We start from the raw sequence: 20,776 nt of genomic DNA, 5'->3' as shown, positions 1-20,776 counted from the left end.
GCCCCACACCTTGCGGACATCTACCTCCCCGTGAGGCGATGTCGCGCCCGCCGCAACGCTCACGGAGGCACCCCACTGAGCCCTACCGTGGCATCTCCAGAGGACCGAGACGGACCGGCTCCAACCACCTGCTGTGGCCCTCTCTGGGACAGGAGTCCATCTTCTGCAGATAAGCCTGCGAGGTCCCCCATCATGGACAGGAAACCTAAACTGAGGCGGGAGGAGAGGGCCGCCCTTTTTAACCTGTAGGTTTCCTGTCCTTGATGGGCGGATCCTCTCTCTCTCTCACGTGGTGCTGTCATGGGCGACCGAATAAAATAAAGGATATTTTGTGTCTATTTTTCACATATGGAAATTCAGTCACCTGGTTGCACAGAAGACTGACTGGTTTTCTTAGGACTCAGCAGCTCCTGTCCGTCCCTCGGCCAGACATCATATGACCGCTGGGTCCAGAGGAGAAAGCATGGCTAACGCTTCCTATATGCTGTTTATACAGTGCATATAGTGATCACAAAGGCAAAGGCTGTAATAAACCATCTCTGCCTTCTCTATGGGGAGTTCGGCAGTATCTGACAGCCAGCTCCCCAATCCCACAGATGTACAGTTGCATACAGCTGCTCTACTATGCAGTGACATTATGGATCATCACTGCAGAACAGAGCACGGCCAATTGGACGTTTATTGTCTATGGGTGGTCTGAAAAAATAATTTGTAAACAAATGTTAAGGCTTGTTTTTAACATGCTGAACTTTCAATTTTAATGGTAAATATTTTCAGGGTTAGTACAGTGCTTTTTTAAGAAGGTGCAGCAACAGAAAAACAGTAATTTTGGGTTTTCTCTATAGCTTTTACCTTATGGGTTAAATTCTTCTATGTTTTAATAAATTGGACAATTTACAAGGGCAGCAATGCTGAATAGGTTTACTTTATTTTTTAAAACAGAAGTCCAAATATAGCAGAAATGGGGGGTCTGGCTGCCAAAGCAACCCATTGGCACCCTTCAATCATGTTGCAGGGGATGGGAAACTATGGGTGTCCAAATGGACCAAGATTGTGTGGCTTAAATACAGTTGTCAGAGATTGGTGTTTAACCACTTAATTGTCAGAGTTTCAATCACTGTTGCTAGAGGCCGGCATCAGCTATATGGAGGGGGCCCAGCTCCTAAATCGGTCCCATACAACCGCAGCAAGAGGCAAGCATGGTAGTACATCTTTTAGTGGAAAACAGTCCAATGTCGTCCCCAGTCAGCTTCTCCTTGCACTGCTCTGGCTGAAAGGTCCTTCCCATGTGTACATAGAGAGGCCTGTCAACTAGAGTAGGGCGAGAAGAAGCAAACCAGGGGCAGCACCGGGCTAGTTACGTCTTTGCCTATGATACTCTTCAAAGTATGTTCTCTTTGAAATGACATGGAGTTTCAGAAAAACATACCAACATAAGATGCAATCGCATAGCCAGGATCTGATTTATGCTGTCCATGGTTTCACTAGCATGAATCGAACGACAGGATTTTTATCCTTAAAGGGAACCTTTTTGCTTTAACCTATTTAACCCCTTAATGACCTTGCGATTTTCCGTTTTTTTTGCATTTTCATTTTTTGCTCCCCTTCTTCCCAGAGCCATAACCATATTGATTGAAAAATTAAAGTTATGTGAGGGCTTATTTTTTGCGGGACAAGTTTTACCTTTGACTGACATCACAGGTTTTACCATATAGTGCACTGGAAAAGGGTAAAAAAAAATTCATGTGCGGTCGGTGAAATTGCAAAAAAAACAAAAACAAAAACACACAACACAGTGCCACAGTTGTTTTTTGGGTTTTTGTTTACCACATTCACTGAATGCTAAAACTGACCTGCCATTATTGTTCTCCAGGTCATTATGAGTTCGTAGACACCAAACATGTATAGGTTCTTTATTTCAGTGGTGAGAAAAAAAAAAAAAAAAAAAAGCGACCCGTAGCGTCTCCATTTTTCGGGATCTGAGGCCGGGTGAGGGCCTTTTTTTGCGCATCAAGCTGACGTTTTTATTGATACTATTTTGGGGTACTTAGTATGTTTTGATCCCCCATTATTGCGACGACCAAAAAACACAATTCTGGTGTTTAGAATTTTTTAATATTGATAGATCGGGCGATTCTGAACACTGCAATATCAAATGTGTAAGTGTTTTTTTTTTATTTTATTTTGAATGGGGAGATTTAAACTGATTTTTTTATAATTTTAAAAAATATATTTTACACTTTTTGCTGGTTTCAATAGTCTTCATGGGAGACAAGAAGCAGCACTTATCCGATCCCCTCTGCTGCATACAGGTGACGAGCAGATCGCCTGTATGCAACAGAAATGCTCACTTGCTATGAGCCCCGACCACTGGGTAGCACTCAGCAATCAGGACATGACAACCACAGGGGTTTAAAAGGGCATTTTTTTTTTGCAAAGTACGCTTCCATCACTGTATTTCGGGCACATGTGTAACAACTTAGCACCTATTCATTAGGGTGCAGTATAGGTTTACAGCCTTCTTTAGATGCCTAAGAAATTCCTTACCGGTACATATTGTGAGGAGAGTGGAGAATCAGCAGACAATGGTAACTGTACAGAACAGCTGGAAGAGGCGGGTGACAATGGTTCTGGTTTTAAGTCATCTGGTAAAAGGCAGATATTACAAATTAAACACTGAATCTAGCAGCACATAATAAGGACATGGAGAAATTCATATAGAACAATTAACACTACACGTCTACACGTTCAAAGCCTGTGTTCTGGAGGTTTCCTTGTGTGCTTTATAAATGCCCCTCTTCTCATGACCACTGAGATTTCAATAAAATTAGGATCATCTTGACATCTTAATCATTGAGAATATGTGGATAGAGACACAAACCTCAATGCTGTTGTACATCGAAAACTACAAGATTACACTTTTAGACACAAATAATTTTTTGATCCTTTTGATTTCCCGAGACTGGTAAAGAATTTCAGGAAAGTTCTTGTCAGTGTAAACTGCTATGTGGCTTTTTAAAATGTGATAACGATATAATTTGTGTATGCAAGAGTATAAAACTGCTCTAAAACGTCTAACAATGAAAGGAGTTACGAAAGATGCTCCAGGTTAGTTTGTGAAAAAAAAAAAATTTTTTTATAAAATCAAAATATTAAACAATAGCAACCATTAGAATTAACAAATATCATTAACGTCCGCTGAAGCCAATTCAAGGTCTGAGGTAGGTGAATATTTAGTTGTATAGAATGAATTACCAACCAAATAATCATATCCATACACAACACCCAATCATACTGGTTCCCATGCCCATCATCCCATCCCCCAAAATGCCAATAAGTAACACCTTAACCACTTCGAGCCAGAGCTTGTTTTTGCCTTCGTGACCGGGCCAATTTTTTCAATTCTGACCACTGTCACTTTATGAAGCAATTACTCTTGAACGCTTCAACATATTGCCCTGATTCTGAGATTGTTTTTTCGTGACATATTGTACTTCATGATAGTGGTAAAATTTCTTCGATATCACTTGCGTTTATTTGTGGAAAAATCAGAAATTTGGCGAAAATTTTGAAAATGTTGCAATTTTCAAACTTTGAATTTTCATGCCCTTAAATCAGAGAGATATGTCACACAAAATAGTTAATAAATAACATTTCCCACATGTCTACTTTACATCAGCACAATTTTGGAAACAACATTTTTATTTGTTAGGAAGCTATAAGGGTTAAAGTTGACCAGCGATTTCTCATTTTTCCATCAAAATTTACAAAAATATATATATTTTTTTTAGGGACCACATCTTATTTGAAGTGACTTTGAGGGGCCTTTATGACAGAAAATACCCAAAAGTGACACCATTCTAAAAACTGCACCCCTCAAGGTGCTCAAAACCACATTCAAGAAGTTTATTATTAATCCTTCAGGTGCTTCACGGGAATTTTTGGAACGTGGAAGAAAACCATGAACATTTAACTTTTTTTCACAAAAATGTTACTTTAGACCCAATTTTTTTATTTTCACAGGGGTAACAGGAAAAAATGTAATACACAATTTGTAGTGCAATTTCTCATGAGCGCGCTGATACCCCAAATGTGAGGGAAAACCATTGTTTGGGCACACTGCAGGGTTCGGAAGGGAAGGAGCGCCAATAGACTTTTTGAATGTAAAATTTGTTTAATAATTAGATGCCATGTTGCGTTTGGAGAGCCCCTGATGTGCCTAAACAGTGGAAACCCCCCACAAGTGACACCATTTTGGAAACTAGACCCCTAAATGGAACTTATCTAGATGTGTGGTGAGCACCTTGAACCCCAAGGTGCTTCACAGAAGTTTATAATATGGAGCTGTAAAAATAAAATTTTCACATTTTTCTCACAAAAATGTTTTTCATCCCTTAATTTTGCATTATCATAAGGGTAATAAGATAAAGTGCACCATGAAATTTGTTGTGCAATTTCTCCTGAACACGCCGATACCCCATATGTGGTGAAAAACCACTGCTTTGGTGTACGGCAGGGTTCGGAAGAGAAAGGAGCGCTATGTTGGCTGGGATAGGTTGCAGACACCATGTCACATTTGAAGAGTCGCTGACATGCCGAAACAGAAGAAACCCCCACAAGTGACCCCATTTTGTAAACTACACCTCTCAAGGAATTCATCTAGGGAAGTAGTGAGTATTTTTTAATTTTTAAATTTATACCATTGGGCAGTGAAAAAAAACAATTATATTTTTACCGCAAAAAAATGTTTTACCCTCAGATCTTACATTTTCACACAGGGCTATGGTAAAAATGGTGCCGAAATGTGTCACACTATTTCTTCTAAAAGTGGCAATACCCCATATGTGGCTGTATCATACCGCTCAGCCATATGGCGAGATCTGGGGGGGGGGCTATTTGACAATTGGCGAACAAGTTATTGTAGAATAGGCATTTGGATTTGGGAGCACAAAATTTTCTGAATTTCTTTTGGGGAGCAAGGGCCATTTCGCTTTTCCAGAGCCTTTCTGCTACCAGTAACTTGGAAGTCCCTTATATTTTTAACACATGACGGGCCTGATTAAGGAATAGCTTTTTTTGAGGACCGAGTTGAAGCTTTTATTGGGAACATTTTACGTAACATTTATCCGGCACTCTAGGTTGAGCACTTACAACGGGGTTTCCATCTAAATTTCCAAGTGATGTAATTCAGATGAAACCCCTGCGGGATCCATTCACTGTAATGAGGCAGCAGAGTTACTCTGGACTCTGTCTGGCCTCTGTTTAGCGGTGTCCTTTTTTTTCAGAAGTGCACAAAACTGTGGCCAACCGCACTTTTATGCACGCCTAAAACAAATGGCACCGTGGGATCACAGGCCAGACGGCATCCACAGTGGCCTATATCTGCCTCATTACAGGGAATCTTCCGTCATGGGTTCTGTCTGAATCACGTATTTCAGAGATTTACACGGAAACTCTGGTGTAAGCGCTTAGCGCAGGATAAATGTGAGCAGAGCCTTACTGCGATCTTTGGGAGACATAATAAACAAATCAGTAGCAGGTGAAGAATTGGTTTTATTTATTTTTTACGCCGTTCCTCGTGTGGTATAAGTGATTAGACGCCTTTATTCTTCGGGTCGGTGCGATTACAGAGATATCAGATTTATATCTGGTTTTTATGACTGACAGCTGTCACACACAAACGCTTTTTGTTTTTGCAAAATCTAGTTTTTGCATCGCCATATTTTGAGAGCTATAATTTTTCCATATTTTGGCCGACAGTTATGTGATTGCTTGTTTTTTGTGGGACGAGTTGACATTTTTATTGGTACCATTTTTGGGTACGTGACATTTTTTTGATCGCTTTCTATTCCGTTTTTTGGGAGGTAAAATTAACAAAAACCAACAATTCAGGAATTGTTTTTTTGAGGTTTTTTTTTTTTTTTATGCCATTCTGCGTGTGGTAAAAGTGATAAGGCAGCGTTATTCTTCGGGTCAGTACGTTTACAGCGATACTGCACTTACTGTATATTTTTTTGTTTTGGCGCTTTTACACAATAAAACAATTTTATAGAAAAATTATTTTTGTTTGCATTGCTTTATTCTGAGCGCTATAACTTTTATTTTTCGGCTGATGGAGCTGTATGGCGGCTTTTTTTTTTTGCGGAACAAGATGACGTTTTCAGCGGTACCATTTTTATTTCCAGTTCGCATTTTTTCCCCTTTTTGTTTGGCGATATGATGAAAAAGCATATTTTTTTGCTCCGTTTCTTATTTATTTTTATTACGGTGTGCACAGAAGGAGTTAGTGTGACAGTTTTATAGATCGGGTTGTTTCGGACGCGGCGATACCAAATATGTGTACTCTTTTTTGGTTTTGCATAAATATACGGATTTATTGGTTTAATATTTAATTTATTTATTTTTATTTATTTTGTGATTTTTTTTTTAACAGTTTAAAAACTTTTCTTTTTTTTTTTATTTTTACTTAGTCCCTGTATGGGACATTAATTTTTATTTTTCTAATCACTGATCTCATCCAATGTAATAGACATGTATTACATTGGATGAGATCTTTGCTGACTGTTTCACAGTCAGTGTGTCCTGCCAGGCTTCAGCTGCAGGCTGAGCCTAGCAGGACACCATATATGGCAGATCTGGAGGCGGTCATGTGACCTCCAGCTGCCATAACAACGGAAGGTCCTGGAAGCTATCAGGGGGCCGTCGGAGAGTTAAGTTGACGACCCCCTCTCCTCTCACTATATTCTATATGCCGCGATCACTATAGATCACGGCATATAGAACATAGCAAAGGGTTAACATCATTGGGACCTGATCCAATCAGGTCCCGATGATGTCCCCTGTCAGAGCCAATGCTCTGCACCGGAATCGCAGCGTTTGCAGGACCCTGGGGGTCCTGAGCGCTGCGGGTCCACCCACAGTTTTTAAACGTCGGCGCAGCACAGAGCCCAGGCAGCGCCGACGTTTATCTACAGTGGGCGGTCGGGAACCGGTTAAAAAGATATATGATAGAACTGAACATGCAGAAGGCTCTGCTGGGAATCCTATTGGGCAGTGTGTTATTGCTAACAACCTTCCCCATACTTTAACTCCTTCATCGCCTAACCCATTTTCACCTTCCTGACCAGTCCAAATTTTACAATTCTGACTACTGTCACTTTATGAGCTAATAAGTCTGGAACGCGTCAACGGATCCCCCTGATTCTGACAATATTTTCTTGTGACATTTTATTTTAGTGGTAAATTTGGGTTGATATCTTTTTTTTGCGTTTGTGAAAATAAATAATCAGAATTCAGGCAAAAATGTTGAACATTTTTTCAATTTTCAAACTTAATTTTTACGCCCTTAAACCAGAAAGTTATAAAAAAAAATAGTTATATCAGCATCATTTTTTAAACAATGTTTTCCCTTTGAAACTTGGAACTAGAAGGATTAAAAGTTTCAGAAAATTCTTGATTGTCTAACAAAATGGTCAAAACCACACCCAAGAAGCTTATTAACCCTTCAGGTGCTTCACAGGAATTAAATCAATGTAGAAGGAAAACATTTTATTTACTTTTTCCTACGAAAATAATGCTTTAGTCACAAAGTTAGCATTTTTCAAAAGGGTAACCAGGGGAAAATAGACCATACAATTTGCTGTGCAATTTCTCCAGAGTACGCCGATACCCCCATATGTGAGGAAAACTACTGTTTGGGAGTACGGCAAGACTCGGAAGGGAAGGAGCACTATTTGACAGTAATAGACTGCAGGCGCCATGTTGCGCTTAAAGAGCCACTATGGTGCCAATCAGTTTCATACTATTAAAGGCATTATCCAGAAATATTTACCAGTGGTAAATCAAGATAACAGCCTTCGTACAATTCTAGATGGTGGTTGTCAGGTGGTAGCCAAAAAGAGGCAGATCACTTGGTGATGTGCTATCGCCCAGCCTGACACGCAATGTAAAATCCCCCTCATCCTGGCTTTCAGCTACGGGTTTCTACAAAATGTGCATTAAGCAGATGCAATGTATGTCAGTATGTGGATAACAAGAAACACACTTTCAGTTCTTCTGAGGGTGTGTCAAATTCCATTAAAACATTCATTAATTGTGAGACCAGTCATGTAATCTACTGCATACATTGCAAAATCTGCAATTTACAATATGTAGTTTACACCACACGTAAACTCAAAAAAAGGATAGCGGAGCACATTGGCAACATCAGCAGTGGTAACTCTGGTTATTCTAGGGCAGCTAAACATTTTAGCACGTTGCATAGAGGAGATCTTTCCTGTTTGTCTCTTTTTGGGACTGAAAAAGTTGATCATTCTATTCGGGGGGGCTGGCAGAAACAATTTTGACCTTTGACACTAAATATCCCCAGGGTATGAATTTTAAAAGCCGTAGTTACTTACCGGTAACGGGATTTTTCAGAGCCCATGACGGCACCACAGAGAGAGAGGGGATCCACCCTTCAAGGACAGGAAACCTACAGATAAAAGGGCGGTGACTCTCTCCCGCATCAGTTGTTTACAGATCATGAGAGGACCACCAGGTTAGTAACACAAAATTTTTCAATCTTAGACCTCGTCAGACACCACGTGGCTACAAAAAGTAACTAATAAGTGTGCGCACCCACACGTGAAGGGAGGGAATGTACGGGTGCCGTCATGGGCTCTGAGAAATCCAGTTACCGGTAAGTAACTACGTTTTTCTCCTTCCCCCCATGACGGCACCACGGAGAGAATTACAGAGAAGTGACTCATTGGGGTGGGGGGGACATTGTGACACTGGGAAGGGCTATGGGATGTTGCTGTGCGCATGCGCTGGGTGGCTCGCGCCCCGCGTCCCCTGTCTCTATGGCGTCGGCGCCCCCCGGATGTGGTCCTAGCGACGCTTCCGGGTTGCGCCCGCGTCATGATGGGTGGTGCGGGGCCGCGTTGGGCGGTGACTACCCCGGCGCATGCGCCGTTTACACCATCCCATTGTCGGCCATCTTCATCTATCACATGATAACACATGTGATGCCTCTGAGGGGGCAGACATATATAAAGGTCCTTGTGCTTCCCTGATTTACGCCTCTTGAAAAAGCACCCTCGAAACACGCATCGAGGCTGCCCTCCACGACAGACACCTGCCCTCCTGTGGTCCCCTTTCTACATGTGACACTATCCTGGGGTGAGTCACCATTGTCCTGTCAATGAGATGCACTATGGCAGCTGACTAATATAACAGGACTGTGATAGACGGGACCCCCATATACTTTATGTTATACTGATATGTCCATGTATACCACCTCTTCCTGCCCTGGTCTTTCTTTCTTTTTTGCCCCTATTGCCTTCTCATTTATACTTAGTATTTACTGCATTCCTTTCATTTTAGGAGGATTTGTGTGTACCATTTGTATGTTTCAGGCCATTTTGAATACATTTATATTACCTTGGGCTAAAGATTAAGTGGGGTTTTTGATCTGCATGTCTGCACTTTACATTACGTACTCGGTTATTAATATATGGAGTTTGATAAGAATTAATAAAGTTTTTTCATGCCAATATACTCGTTTCTCCTACTGTTTATATATCTGCTCTATCGTAGCCCCAGCCTTCTCCACCCAGGAGGCTGCCACTGCTCTTGTTTGAGTGGGCCTTCAGTTTCTCCGGGGCCGCTTCCCCACGTGAGGAGTATGACAGTGTGATGGCCTCCCTTATCCATCTGGCCAGCGTGCCCTTAGAAGCTTTCTTCCCCTTACGAGGGCCCTGAAAGCAAACAAAGAACAATCCTGCCTACACTCGTGTCACCTCTAGGTATTGGATTAAGCACCTTCTGACCTCTAGTGTATGCAAGACTCTCTCTTTCATGTTCCTAGGGTTGGGGCAGAAAGAAGGGAGGGTGATTTCCTGGGACCTGTGAAATCTTGATGCCACTTTTGGTAGATAGGGTTACTCTGAAAACCGACCCGGCCTATCCTCCAAGATTTGTGTGAAGGGGGGGCCCTGCCGATAAGGTTAGGGACATTCAGGCCCTATGTGCTGATGTGAGAGCTACCAAGAGTGCCGTTTTTATGGACAGGATTTTTTAGGGATGCTTCCGACAGAGGTTCAAAAGGTGCCTCCGTTAAAGCTGAAAGGACTAAGTTCAAATCCCAGGGTGTAGTATTTTGGGATGGGATGGGTCGGGATCTAGCTGATGCTTTTAATAAACCTAGATACCCACTATTCCTACCTAGGTCAGAGTTATACAGTGCTCCCAGGCAAATTCTCAAATTCCAGGCTGTCAAGTGTAAGCTTGAAGCCTGAGGATGGAGAACCGGACCCTGAGAAAGAAGGTCTGGAAGCTCCAGAAGAACCCAGGAGTCGGAGATTGATAACCTCCTCAGCCATGAAAACCATGCCCTCTTTGGCCAAAAGGGGGCTATCAAAATTACCCTCGCCTACTCTTCCCTGATTTTCCTCAGAACAGCAGGAATCAGAGCTGTCGGAGGAAAAGCGTAAGCTAGAGGGTAATTCCACGGGATCATGAAGGAGTCCACGGCTACGGGGTTCCCTTTGGGGTCTAGGGAGCAAAATGAGTGAGTTTTCTTGTTTCGATTCTTGGGAAACAGATCTATGGAGGGACGACCCCACATTTGTACAATCTACCGAAACACTGATTGGCTTAACTCCCATTCGCCCTGCTTTAGTTGTGTCCGACTCAAAGTCAGCAGTGCGGTTTTCTATCCCTCTTATGTGTAGGGCTGATGGGGATTGTAAGTTCCTCTCGGCTAAGCGAAAGATGACCTCTGTCGCCTGCATTAGGGAATGGGACTGTGTACCCCCCTGGTGGTTCAGGAACGCCACTACTACCCGGTTGTCTGAAAAGACCCTCACGTGGTGCCCTTGCAATGTGTGCATGAACTCCTGGAGTGCCCACTCTACTGCTAGGAGCTCCTTCATGTTCGAGGAAACTAGTTTTAGGCGTTCTGCCCAGACCCCCTGAGCTACCAGGTTGTTGAGGTGAGCCCCCCAGCCCCTGGGACTTGCATCTGTGGTCAGGATTTGTGGTGTCGGGATCATCCAAGGAATCCCCTGGGCTAGATTGTTTATGTTCCCCCACCACTCTAGGGAAAGTGTGGTTTCTGAAGATAGCGTTAACAGCCCTTCTAAACGCACCTTTAGGGCTTTTTCTGCCTCTAGGATTTCCCACTGAAGGGAGCTGGTATGTATTTGCGCCCATTGGACGGCCGGAAAGCATGCCGTCAGGGAGCCTAGAAGGGACATGGCTTTCCGAAGGGACATAGACGGGTGGGACTTTGCCCGTGAAATCTGGCCTATGATTGTGAATTTTCCCTAAGGGGAGACGACACTCCTGTCTTTTTGAATCTAGCACGATGCCTAGGTATTCCTGTATCTGGCATGGTTCTGTTTTGGACTTTTCCAGATTCAAAAGCAATCCTAAGCGAGTCAAGGAATCCATGACCTTTTCCAGATGGGATTTGCAGTCTAGGAAGGAGCTGCCTATTACCAGGAAGTCGTCTAGGTATGGGACGACCAGGGTGTTTTGTTCCCTTAGATGAGCCATCACTTCTGCAACAACTTTGGTGAAAACCCTTGGGGGCTATGGTGATGCCGAATGGGAGGGCCATATATTGATAGTGTTTGACCACTCCTCCCATAGGAACATCTGGTAGTCTTTGTGTATCTGGACATGATAATAAGCGTCTTTTAAATCTAGGACGGCCATGAAACAACCGGGAAACAGCAATTTTACTGAAGATTTTATTGTTTCCATTTTGAAGGCCTCCACCTTCAACAGTTTGTTCAGCTTTTTTAGATTCACAATTGTTCTGTACGTCCCATCTGGTTTTTACATCAGAAATAATGGAGAATAGAAGTCCATGCCTTTCTCCTCACCCGGAACTTCCTGAAGGACTAGCTTCTCTACCAGTCCCCGTATTTCCTGCTCTAAGGCCAGTTGCTCCTCGTTTGAAGACCTGTTGGGGGTTATAACAAAGGTTTGCTGAGGGATTTTGAGGAATTGGAGTTTCAGGCCCGATTGAATTAGGTTCAGAACCCATGAGCTGCTTGATATTAGCTCCCAGGCCGGGAGAAAGCTTGATAGCCTAGCCTTCCCCCCAGCTGGGGGAAATCTTCATTGAAGGGGGGTGGGGGGTTCTTTCTGGTATCATTAGCGGGTTTGTTAAATAGGAACCCTTTGGTCTTCCTTCTCCTGATTTCCCACCTATCCTGCTCTTTAAGGGGGTTTCCTACGGATAGATCTTCTACTCCGAAAAGGTTTCCTGTAGGCAGTGTTAGATAGGATAGGGAACCGCTTCTTATTGTCCCCTGCCTTATCCAAGAGGTCATCAAGGGCAGCCCCAAATAGAAACTCTCCCTCACAGGGGATGGAGCACAATCTAGATTTGGTCTGTAGATCCCCGGGCCAACATTTGAGCCAGAGGGCTCGTCTAGCCACGTTAGCAAGCCCTGCCGCTCTAGCACCTAACCTGATGGAGTCCGCGGAGGCGTCAGCAAGGAAGGCCGCTGCCCCTGTCATTACCGGGATAGCTTCAAGGACTGTGCCTCTAGATATGTTCTGCCTCAGTTGAGATTCAAGCTGATCCAGCCAGACCATTAAAGACCTGGCCGTACATGTGGCAGCTACCGCAGGTTTTAACCCCCCCACCCAGCGGCTTCCCAGGAATCCTTTAGGAAGGTGTCTGCCTTTTTATCCATGGGGTGTGTTTTAAGACACCCATGTCCTCAAATGGAAGGGGGTATTTCTTTGAGGCTTTGACTATAGCAACATCCAGTTTTGGTTCTTTTTCCCAAAAGGAACATGCAGGGTCATCAAACGGGTATTTTCGTTTAGGGGAAAGGAAGCCCTTCCTCTCTTTCTTAATCAGAGAGTGAACATGTTCGTTGAGTGGAAAAGATCTCTTTTTTTTTTTTTTTTTTGCTCTAGACCGCTGAACATTACGTCTTGGATGGATTTTTTGGGCCGGGGATCAGCTAATCCCATAGTAGACCTGACTGCCTTGATGAGGCTATCTTTTTCCTCAATAGGGAAATAGCTCCGTCCTCCTTTATCTGTAGACGAGGAAGAGGAGGAGGAAGAAATGGAAGAGTCCGAATCTCAGTCATCCTCCGAACTGCTTTGGATTTGGACTCGGGGGGATATGGTTTTAGTTTTCCTTAACCTCTTACCCCCCTGAAAAGATTTAAAGGTGTTTTCAACCTGTGATTTAATTAGGTCTCTAAGCTCCGAGGCAAATTTCAGGGCTCCCTCACATATAGTCTGCTCAATGCAGGAGCTGCAGAGTCTCTTATCCCAAGTAGTGGGTAAGGCTTCAGTGCATAGTGCACAAGTCCTATTTTTTGTTTTCCCAGTACTCTTTTTTCCCCCTATAGGAGACAGAGAGAGAGCAAAGGCCCCTAGTTACAAAGTGGACTTTCACGAAGCTCACTTACCAACCAGACGGAAGAGCGGGTACCGGTTCAGGAGGTGGAGCCATCTTTGTAGACTGAGTCCTACTGGAAGATGCTGAAGTGAAAACCTTGCTGCGCTGCGACGACCTGCCGGAGCGCCCGCTTCCACTGTTACGGTCCTGGTGCCCCGTTTCTTCCGGCTTCTTTTTTCGTTGGGTTGGCGGTGGTAGTGAAGACTGAAGCTCTTGCTCCTCAGGCAGCTCTCGGTCACTTATTTATTTATTTATTTTTTTACAGCATGCTAGAGCTCTGATGAGCAGCTACTGGCGTCCTCTGCTGCCTTTTAAGGCACTGGGAGTCCCTCCCATAGTGCCTGTAGTGACCCGACGCCTCCAACACCCCGCATCTGCGGGAGGAAGCCCGTGCAGACTGGCTACCCAGTCATGCCTTGCGGCACCGCGTCATCCAGGGGCGCCTGGCGTGCCCGCGCATGCGCGGCAGACCTGGAAGTAGAGGGGGGGGGGGGGGGGGGTCCGGCACCGATCCTCGGCGGGCCCCGACAGGCCCTGCTTTCTTCGTCTGGACCCCCCTCCGCACTGACCCTAGCGGTGGCGCATCAGGACACCGCACCAGCCGAGGCAGGGGTCTCCCGCTGCCTAGACCGGACTGGCCAGGCCTGGCATCCCACGACGTCCATCTTCTGGCACCCCGCAGGTATGCCTCCTCCGGACTGTAGGATTCCGTCAAGGACAGGAAACCAACTGATGCGGGAGAGAGTCACCGCCCTTTTATCTGTAGGTTTCCTGTCCTTGAAGGGTGGATCCCCTCTCTCTCCGTGGTGCCATCATGGGGGAAGGGGTGGGGGATTACCTATTTTTCATTTATTAGTGAGTGTGTGGTGTGTGTGACACTGACTGCTGAATTGCGACTTCCATTAGTTTTTATGATAAGCACTCTGGTATGTTCAAGTGTTGCCATTATGTGAATTATTATTGCAATTACATTTGTCCATTCAGAATATTATTGACAAGTTGGGTATATTGTAGGAATTCTTTATTATATCACATTTATTATCTTAAGTTAGCAACTTCCCCTGCAGCACTGATTTGAGCTCCACCTATTGTTTTTGCTCATTCATTGCAAGTCTGGTATAAAGTCTGGTCTGTTACATGTTGCCTCAGTCGTCCTATGAAAAAGGGTGTTTACACCAGAAACGTGTCAGGTTTCTGAGGTTTCATTTTTAGCATGTTTTGTTTTTTTTCCAATAAAGAGTAATTTTAAGTATTTCCTGTTGGGTGTGCCAGTGGATTTCCCTTTTTCTTTTTTCATGGTGCCAAAACAGCAGAAACCACCAACATATGACACCATTTTGGAAAGTACACCTCTTGAATAATTCGTCTAGGGGTGTAGTGAGCAGCTCTGACAAGAGCTGTTTTAAGATGGACACTGGAAGAACACTTTAACCTCTCCTTACCTAATACACAATATCTCTGACTTTGTTGTGAGTCTTCAGCTCTGAAAAGAGGTATTTTTTGGTGGTATTATGGAGCTAGTGAGCGACTCCTTTAAACACAGAACTAGTACACACTGCAGGTAGCCCTTACAAGAGCTTTTGTTTGATCAAGAGGCCTAAACACTCTCCCTATCAGCTCAGAAATCTCTCCCTATGCTTGTAGAATGCAGGCTCCAAAAGCAATGTGCACAAAATGGCGTGGGCAGGGCTTAAATAGACCACAACCAAGATGTCCGCAGCATTACTGTGATTGGTTAAGAAGCCCAGCATGTTTAGTGGCTGCAAAGGAGGCGCCAAAACTGCAGGGCGGGACATCCGAATATAGTGAGGCGAGTACACAAATACTCGCAATATAACAAGTAACCAGAATACCGTACTATCCGTGTGAATAGTAACGAATACACTCGCTCATCACTAGTCACCATACTGCTCTGTATTTTTGCGGGACAAGGTGACGTTGTCAACATATAATATCTATCTATCTCATATCTAAGACATCCCTTTAATGGTTCAGTGTGTTTGAATGACCATGTACCTTCCCCTTTAACGGACTGGTCACATGACTGACATCACACAGGTCCTTATGCACACAGAGGGTGTGGACACATGACTCTGACATCAGTTAAGGTCCTATCTGTGGATGTGTGCATGTGTGCTGCAAGATATAAAAACCCTGTGTGTAGGGGTTCCTGTGTGTTGGGAGCTCCTGTGTGGGCACCGTGTGTCAGGCACGAGGCTGTTCCCTGGGTGTATGGGGGGGGGACACCGCTCCTGTGAGGCCTGGTGGACTCCGGTGGAGGTGAAGCGCGCGCGCGTGCGTGCGTGCGATGCCAGTAAGCCTCGGAGTGCCACACAAGCGTCCTGGAGGGTTAAGCCTGGGTATGTGAAATATGCCAGTAAGCCTTAAAGGGTGGAGGGCTGGAGACCACGTGTGGTCAAGCCTTAGAGTCACAGTGGTGGCAGACTGAAGCAGCTAAAACCAACTAAAGGGAATACTCTTTATGTTATGGACATTTTCATGGACATTGTTTTATTACCTTGCGGGAGGCTGTAATTAGTGCCAAGTGGGCCGGTCTGCCACTTGGGCTCGTGGACATGTTGTATGGAAAATACGGTTTATGACGTGTAATAAACTGTGGATTGTGAAAAATGGCAAAGTAGTTGCTGGTGTGCAGTGATTGACGCAGCAAACAACTATATATATATATATAGTGTAAGGCAGCGCTTGTCATTATCCTGGGGGATACTCGCTTTGCTGCGTCAATCACTGCACACCAGCAACTACTTTGCCATTTTTCACAATCCACAGTTTATTACACGTCATAAACCGTATTTTCCATACAACATGTCCACGAGCCCAAGTGGCAGACCGGCCCACTTGGCACTAATTACAGCCTCCCGCAAGGTAATAAAACAAATGTCCATGAAAATGTCCATAACATAAAGAGTATTCCCTTTAGTCGGTTTTAGCTGCTTCAGTCCGCCACCACTGTGACTCTAAGGCTTGACCACACGTGGTCTCCAGCCCTCCACCCTTTAAGGCTTACTGGCATATTTCACATACCCAGGCTTCACCCTCCAGGACGCTTGTGTGGCACTCCGAGACATACATACATACATACCCAGGGAACAGCCTCGTGCCTGACACACGGTGCCCACATAGGAGCTCCCTACACACAGGGTTTTTATATCTTGCAGCACACATGCACACATCCACAGATAGGACCTTAACTGATGTCAGAGTCATGTGTCCACACCCTCTGTGTGCATAAGGACCTGTGTGATGTCACAGTCATGTGACCAGTCCGTTAAAGGGGAAGGTACATGGTCATTCAAACACACTGAACCATTAAAGGGATGTCTTAGATAGAGATAGATGTGTGTGTGTGTGTGTGTGTGTGTGTGTGTGTGTGTGTGTGTGTGTGTGTGTGTGTGTGTGTGTGTGTGTGTGTGTGTGTGTGTGTGTGTGTGTGTGTGTGTGTGTGTGTGTATGTGTGTATGTGTGTATGTATATATATACACACACACACACACACACACACACTAGTCTTTTGATCACGTTTTATTCCACTTTTTGTTCGACGGTTTAATGAGAAAGCAGTTTGCCATTTTTTATTACAGTCTTCACTGAAGGGGTTAAATAGTGTGACAATTTTATATTTCAGGTCATTTCGAATGCAGCAATACCAGATACATGTACTTTGTTTTTAAATATATGTATTTATTGGTATAACTTTTCATTTAGTGATTTTTTAAATATTTTTTCAATTGTAATTTATTTTTTTACTCTGATTGCTGGTATAATGCATTGCAATGCATATATAGTGAGACACTGACAGAAGCCTCTTAGATCATTCTCTCAGCAAGGTCTAAACAGGCACACCATAGCTTGCTGACCTGGAGGTCATTTTGTGACCTCGGGTTGCCATGGCAACAATCAGCAGCCTGCAAGGATGTCAATCGTGATGAAGAGGGAGTCCCCTCAGTCTCCCAGCCTCTTATATGCTACGATCACTATTGATCACGGCATTAAGGTAGTTAAACAGTGCAAGCACCACTTCAGGCCGTGATATCTGGGGCTCAGCTATCGCTTAAGAGAAGTTGTCCGCTCCAAACCAATAAGTCTGCAGTCCCCCCAGTGCACGAACTGGATTTACAGGTCTCTCTCTATATGTGTATACAGGGAGAGATCTGTCAAGTCACTGGCAGCAGGAAAGGAGAAGCAGCGACTTTTAAATTGTTTTTTTTTCTGAAACGCCACAGTATTTAAGTCAGACATACCAGGCTCCAATCATGCAGCCAGCGCATCGGACAGGGTAAACAGCTGTCAGGTTCACTTTAACTTCAGTCTTTATTTACTTATTTTTTAAAAAACTCAAAAACATATATAAATATATATCCCAGTATAATTTACCAGTAAACTGCTGTGCAGAAACAGCCCATGGATAAGAATTCCAGGATGTCAGATCCATTGTAATATCAAGATCATCTAGATAGGTTTCCTGCAAAAAAATGAAGATAAAATTATTCCCCAATGATACATATCTGTTAGCAGAATTGGTAGTCACATCAGCAAAAAATGTTTTATTTGTTCTAGGACATTGTAACATTAAGGCTGTGTGCCCACGATGCGTTTTTTTTTTAAGAGTTTCCGCAGCGGCAAAAAAGCTGCAGAAAAGCTTAAAAAACGCATGTTAGAAAGCCTGCCATGTCCGCCAATGATAATCCACATGAGCTGTGCACATGCTGCGGAAATATCCGCTGGGGATTATCATTGCGGGAAAATACGCAGCACTAACAATTATTTTGTGGAAGTGCTGCGTTTTTGCCATTTACTTGCATTATATTGCATGGATTACGCATCACTGTATATGTAGATGCGCATTCCATGCATTCTAATGTGCGGATGGTACCCAGGTCTAGAGGAGAGGAGACTCTCCTCCGGACCTGGGTACCATAGAAAACTGTAAAAAAAAAAAATGTATGTATGTATGTATGTATGTATGTATGTATGTATGTATGTATGTATGTATGTATGTATGTATGTATGTATGTATGTATGTATGTATGTCTGTCTTCTGGCGGCCCCCGATGCACTCCTCCTCTCATGCCGGCAGTTCGCGATGTACTAAAGGACCTGCGCTGACATCATAGTCATGTGATTGGTCACGCAACGCTGGCTGTCGGCAGTTTGCATGGATTTATATAGTGTGACCAAGTTGACAAGCACTTTCCAAGTGATGCTAAAATCGCTTGGAAATGCATGTGAAGAACGCTTCACTTCTGCATGTCCCTGACAGGAAAAAAAGCATGTACAATCCGCATGTACAATCCGCATGCGTTTTTTTCTGCCAGGGAGATGCAGAAACGCTCAGGAAAAAATCCTGAGCATTTCTGCATCGTGGGCACATAGCCTATAGTACACTGCTCAGAAAAATAAAGGCAACACTCAAATAACACATCCGAGATCTGAATGAATGAAATATTCTCATTGAATACTTTGTTCTATACAAAGTTGAATGTGCTGACAACAAAATCAGACAAAAATAACCAATGGAAATCACATTTATTAACCAATGGAGGCCTGGATTTGGAGTCACCCCCAAAATTAAAGTGGAAAAACACACTATAGGCTGATCCAACTTTGATGTAATGTCCTTAAAACAAGTCAAAATGAGGCTCAGTATTGTGTGTGGCCTCCACGTGCATGTATGACCTCCCTACAACGCCTGGACATGCTCCTGATGAGGTTGCGGATGGTCTCCTGTGGGATCTCCTCCTAGATCTAGACTAAAGCATCCGCCAACTCCTGGACAGTCTGTGGTGCAATGTGATGTTGGTGGATGGAGAGAGACATGATGTCCCAGATGTGCTCAATCAGATTCAGGTCTGGGGAACGGGCGGGCCAATCCATAGCTTCAATGTCTTCATCTTGCAGGAACTGCTGACACACTCCAGCCACATGAGGTCTGGCATTGTCCTGCATTAGGAGAAACCCAGGGCCAACCACACCAGCATATGGTCTCACAAGGGGTCTGAGGATCTCATCTCGGTACCTAATGTCAGTCAGGCTACCTCTGGCGAGCACATGGAGGGCTGTGCAGCCCTCCAAAGAAATGCCACCCCACACCATTACTGACCCACTGCCAAACTGGTCATTGTGAAGGATGTTGCAGGAAGCAGATCGATCTCCACAGAGTCTCCAGACTCTGTCACATGTGCTCAGTGTGAACCTGCTTTCATCTGTGAAGAGCACAGGGCACCAGTGGCGACTTTGCCAATCCTGGTGTTCTGTGGCAAATGCCAGCCGCCCTGCACGATGTTGGGCTGTGAGCACCACCCCCATCTGTGGACGTCGGGCCCTCATACCACCCTCATGGAGTCGGCTTCTAACCATTTGCGCAGACACATGCACATTTGTGGCCTGCTGGAGGTCATTTTATAGAGCTCAGGCAGTGCTCCTCCTGTTCCTCCTTGCACAAAGGAGGAGGTAATGGTCCTGCTGCTGGGTTGTTGCCCTCCTATGGCTCCCTCCACAACTCCTGGTATCTGCTCCAGCCTCTGGACACTATGCTGACAGAAACAGCTACCCTTCTTGCCACAGCTCGCACTGATGTGCCATCCTGGATAAACTGCACTACCTGAGCAACTTCTGTGGGTTGTACTGTAGACACCGCCTCATGATACTGTACCTCTAGGGGTGAGAGCAATGGCAAAATGAAAAAGTGACCAAAACAGCCAAAAAGGATAACAGAGAAATGGTCTGTGGTCACCACCTGCAGAACCACTCCTTTATAGGGGGTATCTTGCTAATTGCCGATCATTTCTACCAGTTGTCTGTTCCATTTGCACAACAGCAGGAGAAATTGATTCACAATCAGTGTTGCTTCATAACTGGACAGGTAGATTTCATAGAAGTGTTGTTATTGACTTGGAGTTACATTGTGTTGTTTAAGTGTTCCCTTTATTTTTTTGAGCAGTGTATATTGTTTAGACCCCAATTCTGCTGAAACATCATTAAGTGAGGATTCAAGTAATGACGTTAAAGAAAGGCTCTTGTAATTTCATAATATAATACCTGTGGCAACATGGCACCAGCCTCATTACTTACATAGGCATTGCATTTACCATCTTCAAAGAGATCAACATCTATTAAGTCGCTCAGTTCATCAAACAATGAAGAATCTGATAAAAAAAAAAAAAAAAAAAAAAAAAAAACACACACCATACATTAGATGTGAGCACTGCAAACAGAGCCAGCAAGACAACCTTTCACTAATCTAACATAAGGTTTAGAACAACAAAGTTATACTATACTACTGGGTACCAACACACAGTAACCCCTTAAACAAAAAATATTTGTCAATAGCTGGCT

General features: G+C 44.1%; 1 protein-coding gene across 3 annotated transcripts in view; it reads right to left on the bottom strand.

Annotated features, from left to right (window-relative positions):
- The window catches only part of ATF6 (activating transcription factor 6), a 168,012-nt gene that overhangs the window by 136,020 nt on the left and 11,216 nt on the right, over window positions 1-20,776 (bottom strand). For 2 of the 3 annotated variants that reach the window (XM_073644073.1, XM_073644072.1), the window contains exons 2-4: window positions 20,513-20,586; window positions 17,816-17,903; window positions 2,548-2,645 (exon numbers count right to left, since the gene is read on the bottom strand). In XM_073644073.1, coding sequence (XP_073500174.1) covers window positions 2,548-2,645; window positions 17,816-17,903; window positions 20,513-20,586 — 260 coding nt within the window. The remainder of the gene's footprint in view (window positions 1-2,547; window positions 2,646-17,815; window positions 17,904-20,512; window positions 20,587-20,776) is intronic. The other variant, XM_073644074.1, reaches the window with a different exon arrangement.

Source organism: Phyllobates terribilis, unplaced genomic scaffold, assembly GCF_046119375.1.
Source record: "Phyllobates terribilis strain yellow unplaced genomic scaffold, ASM4611937v1 Scaffold_8__6_contigs__length_399053987, whole genome shotgun sequence".
Taxonomy (NCBI): domain Eukaryota; kingdom Metazoa; phylum Chordata; class Amphibia; order Anura; family Dendrobatidae; genus Phyllobates; species Phyllobates terribilis.
The sequence above is the reverse complement of the archived record's forward strand: the minus strand, read 5'-3'. Positions and strand labels throughout refer to the sequence as shown.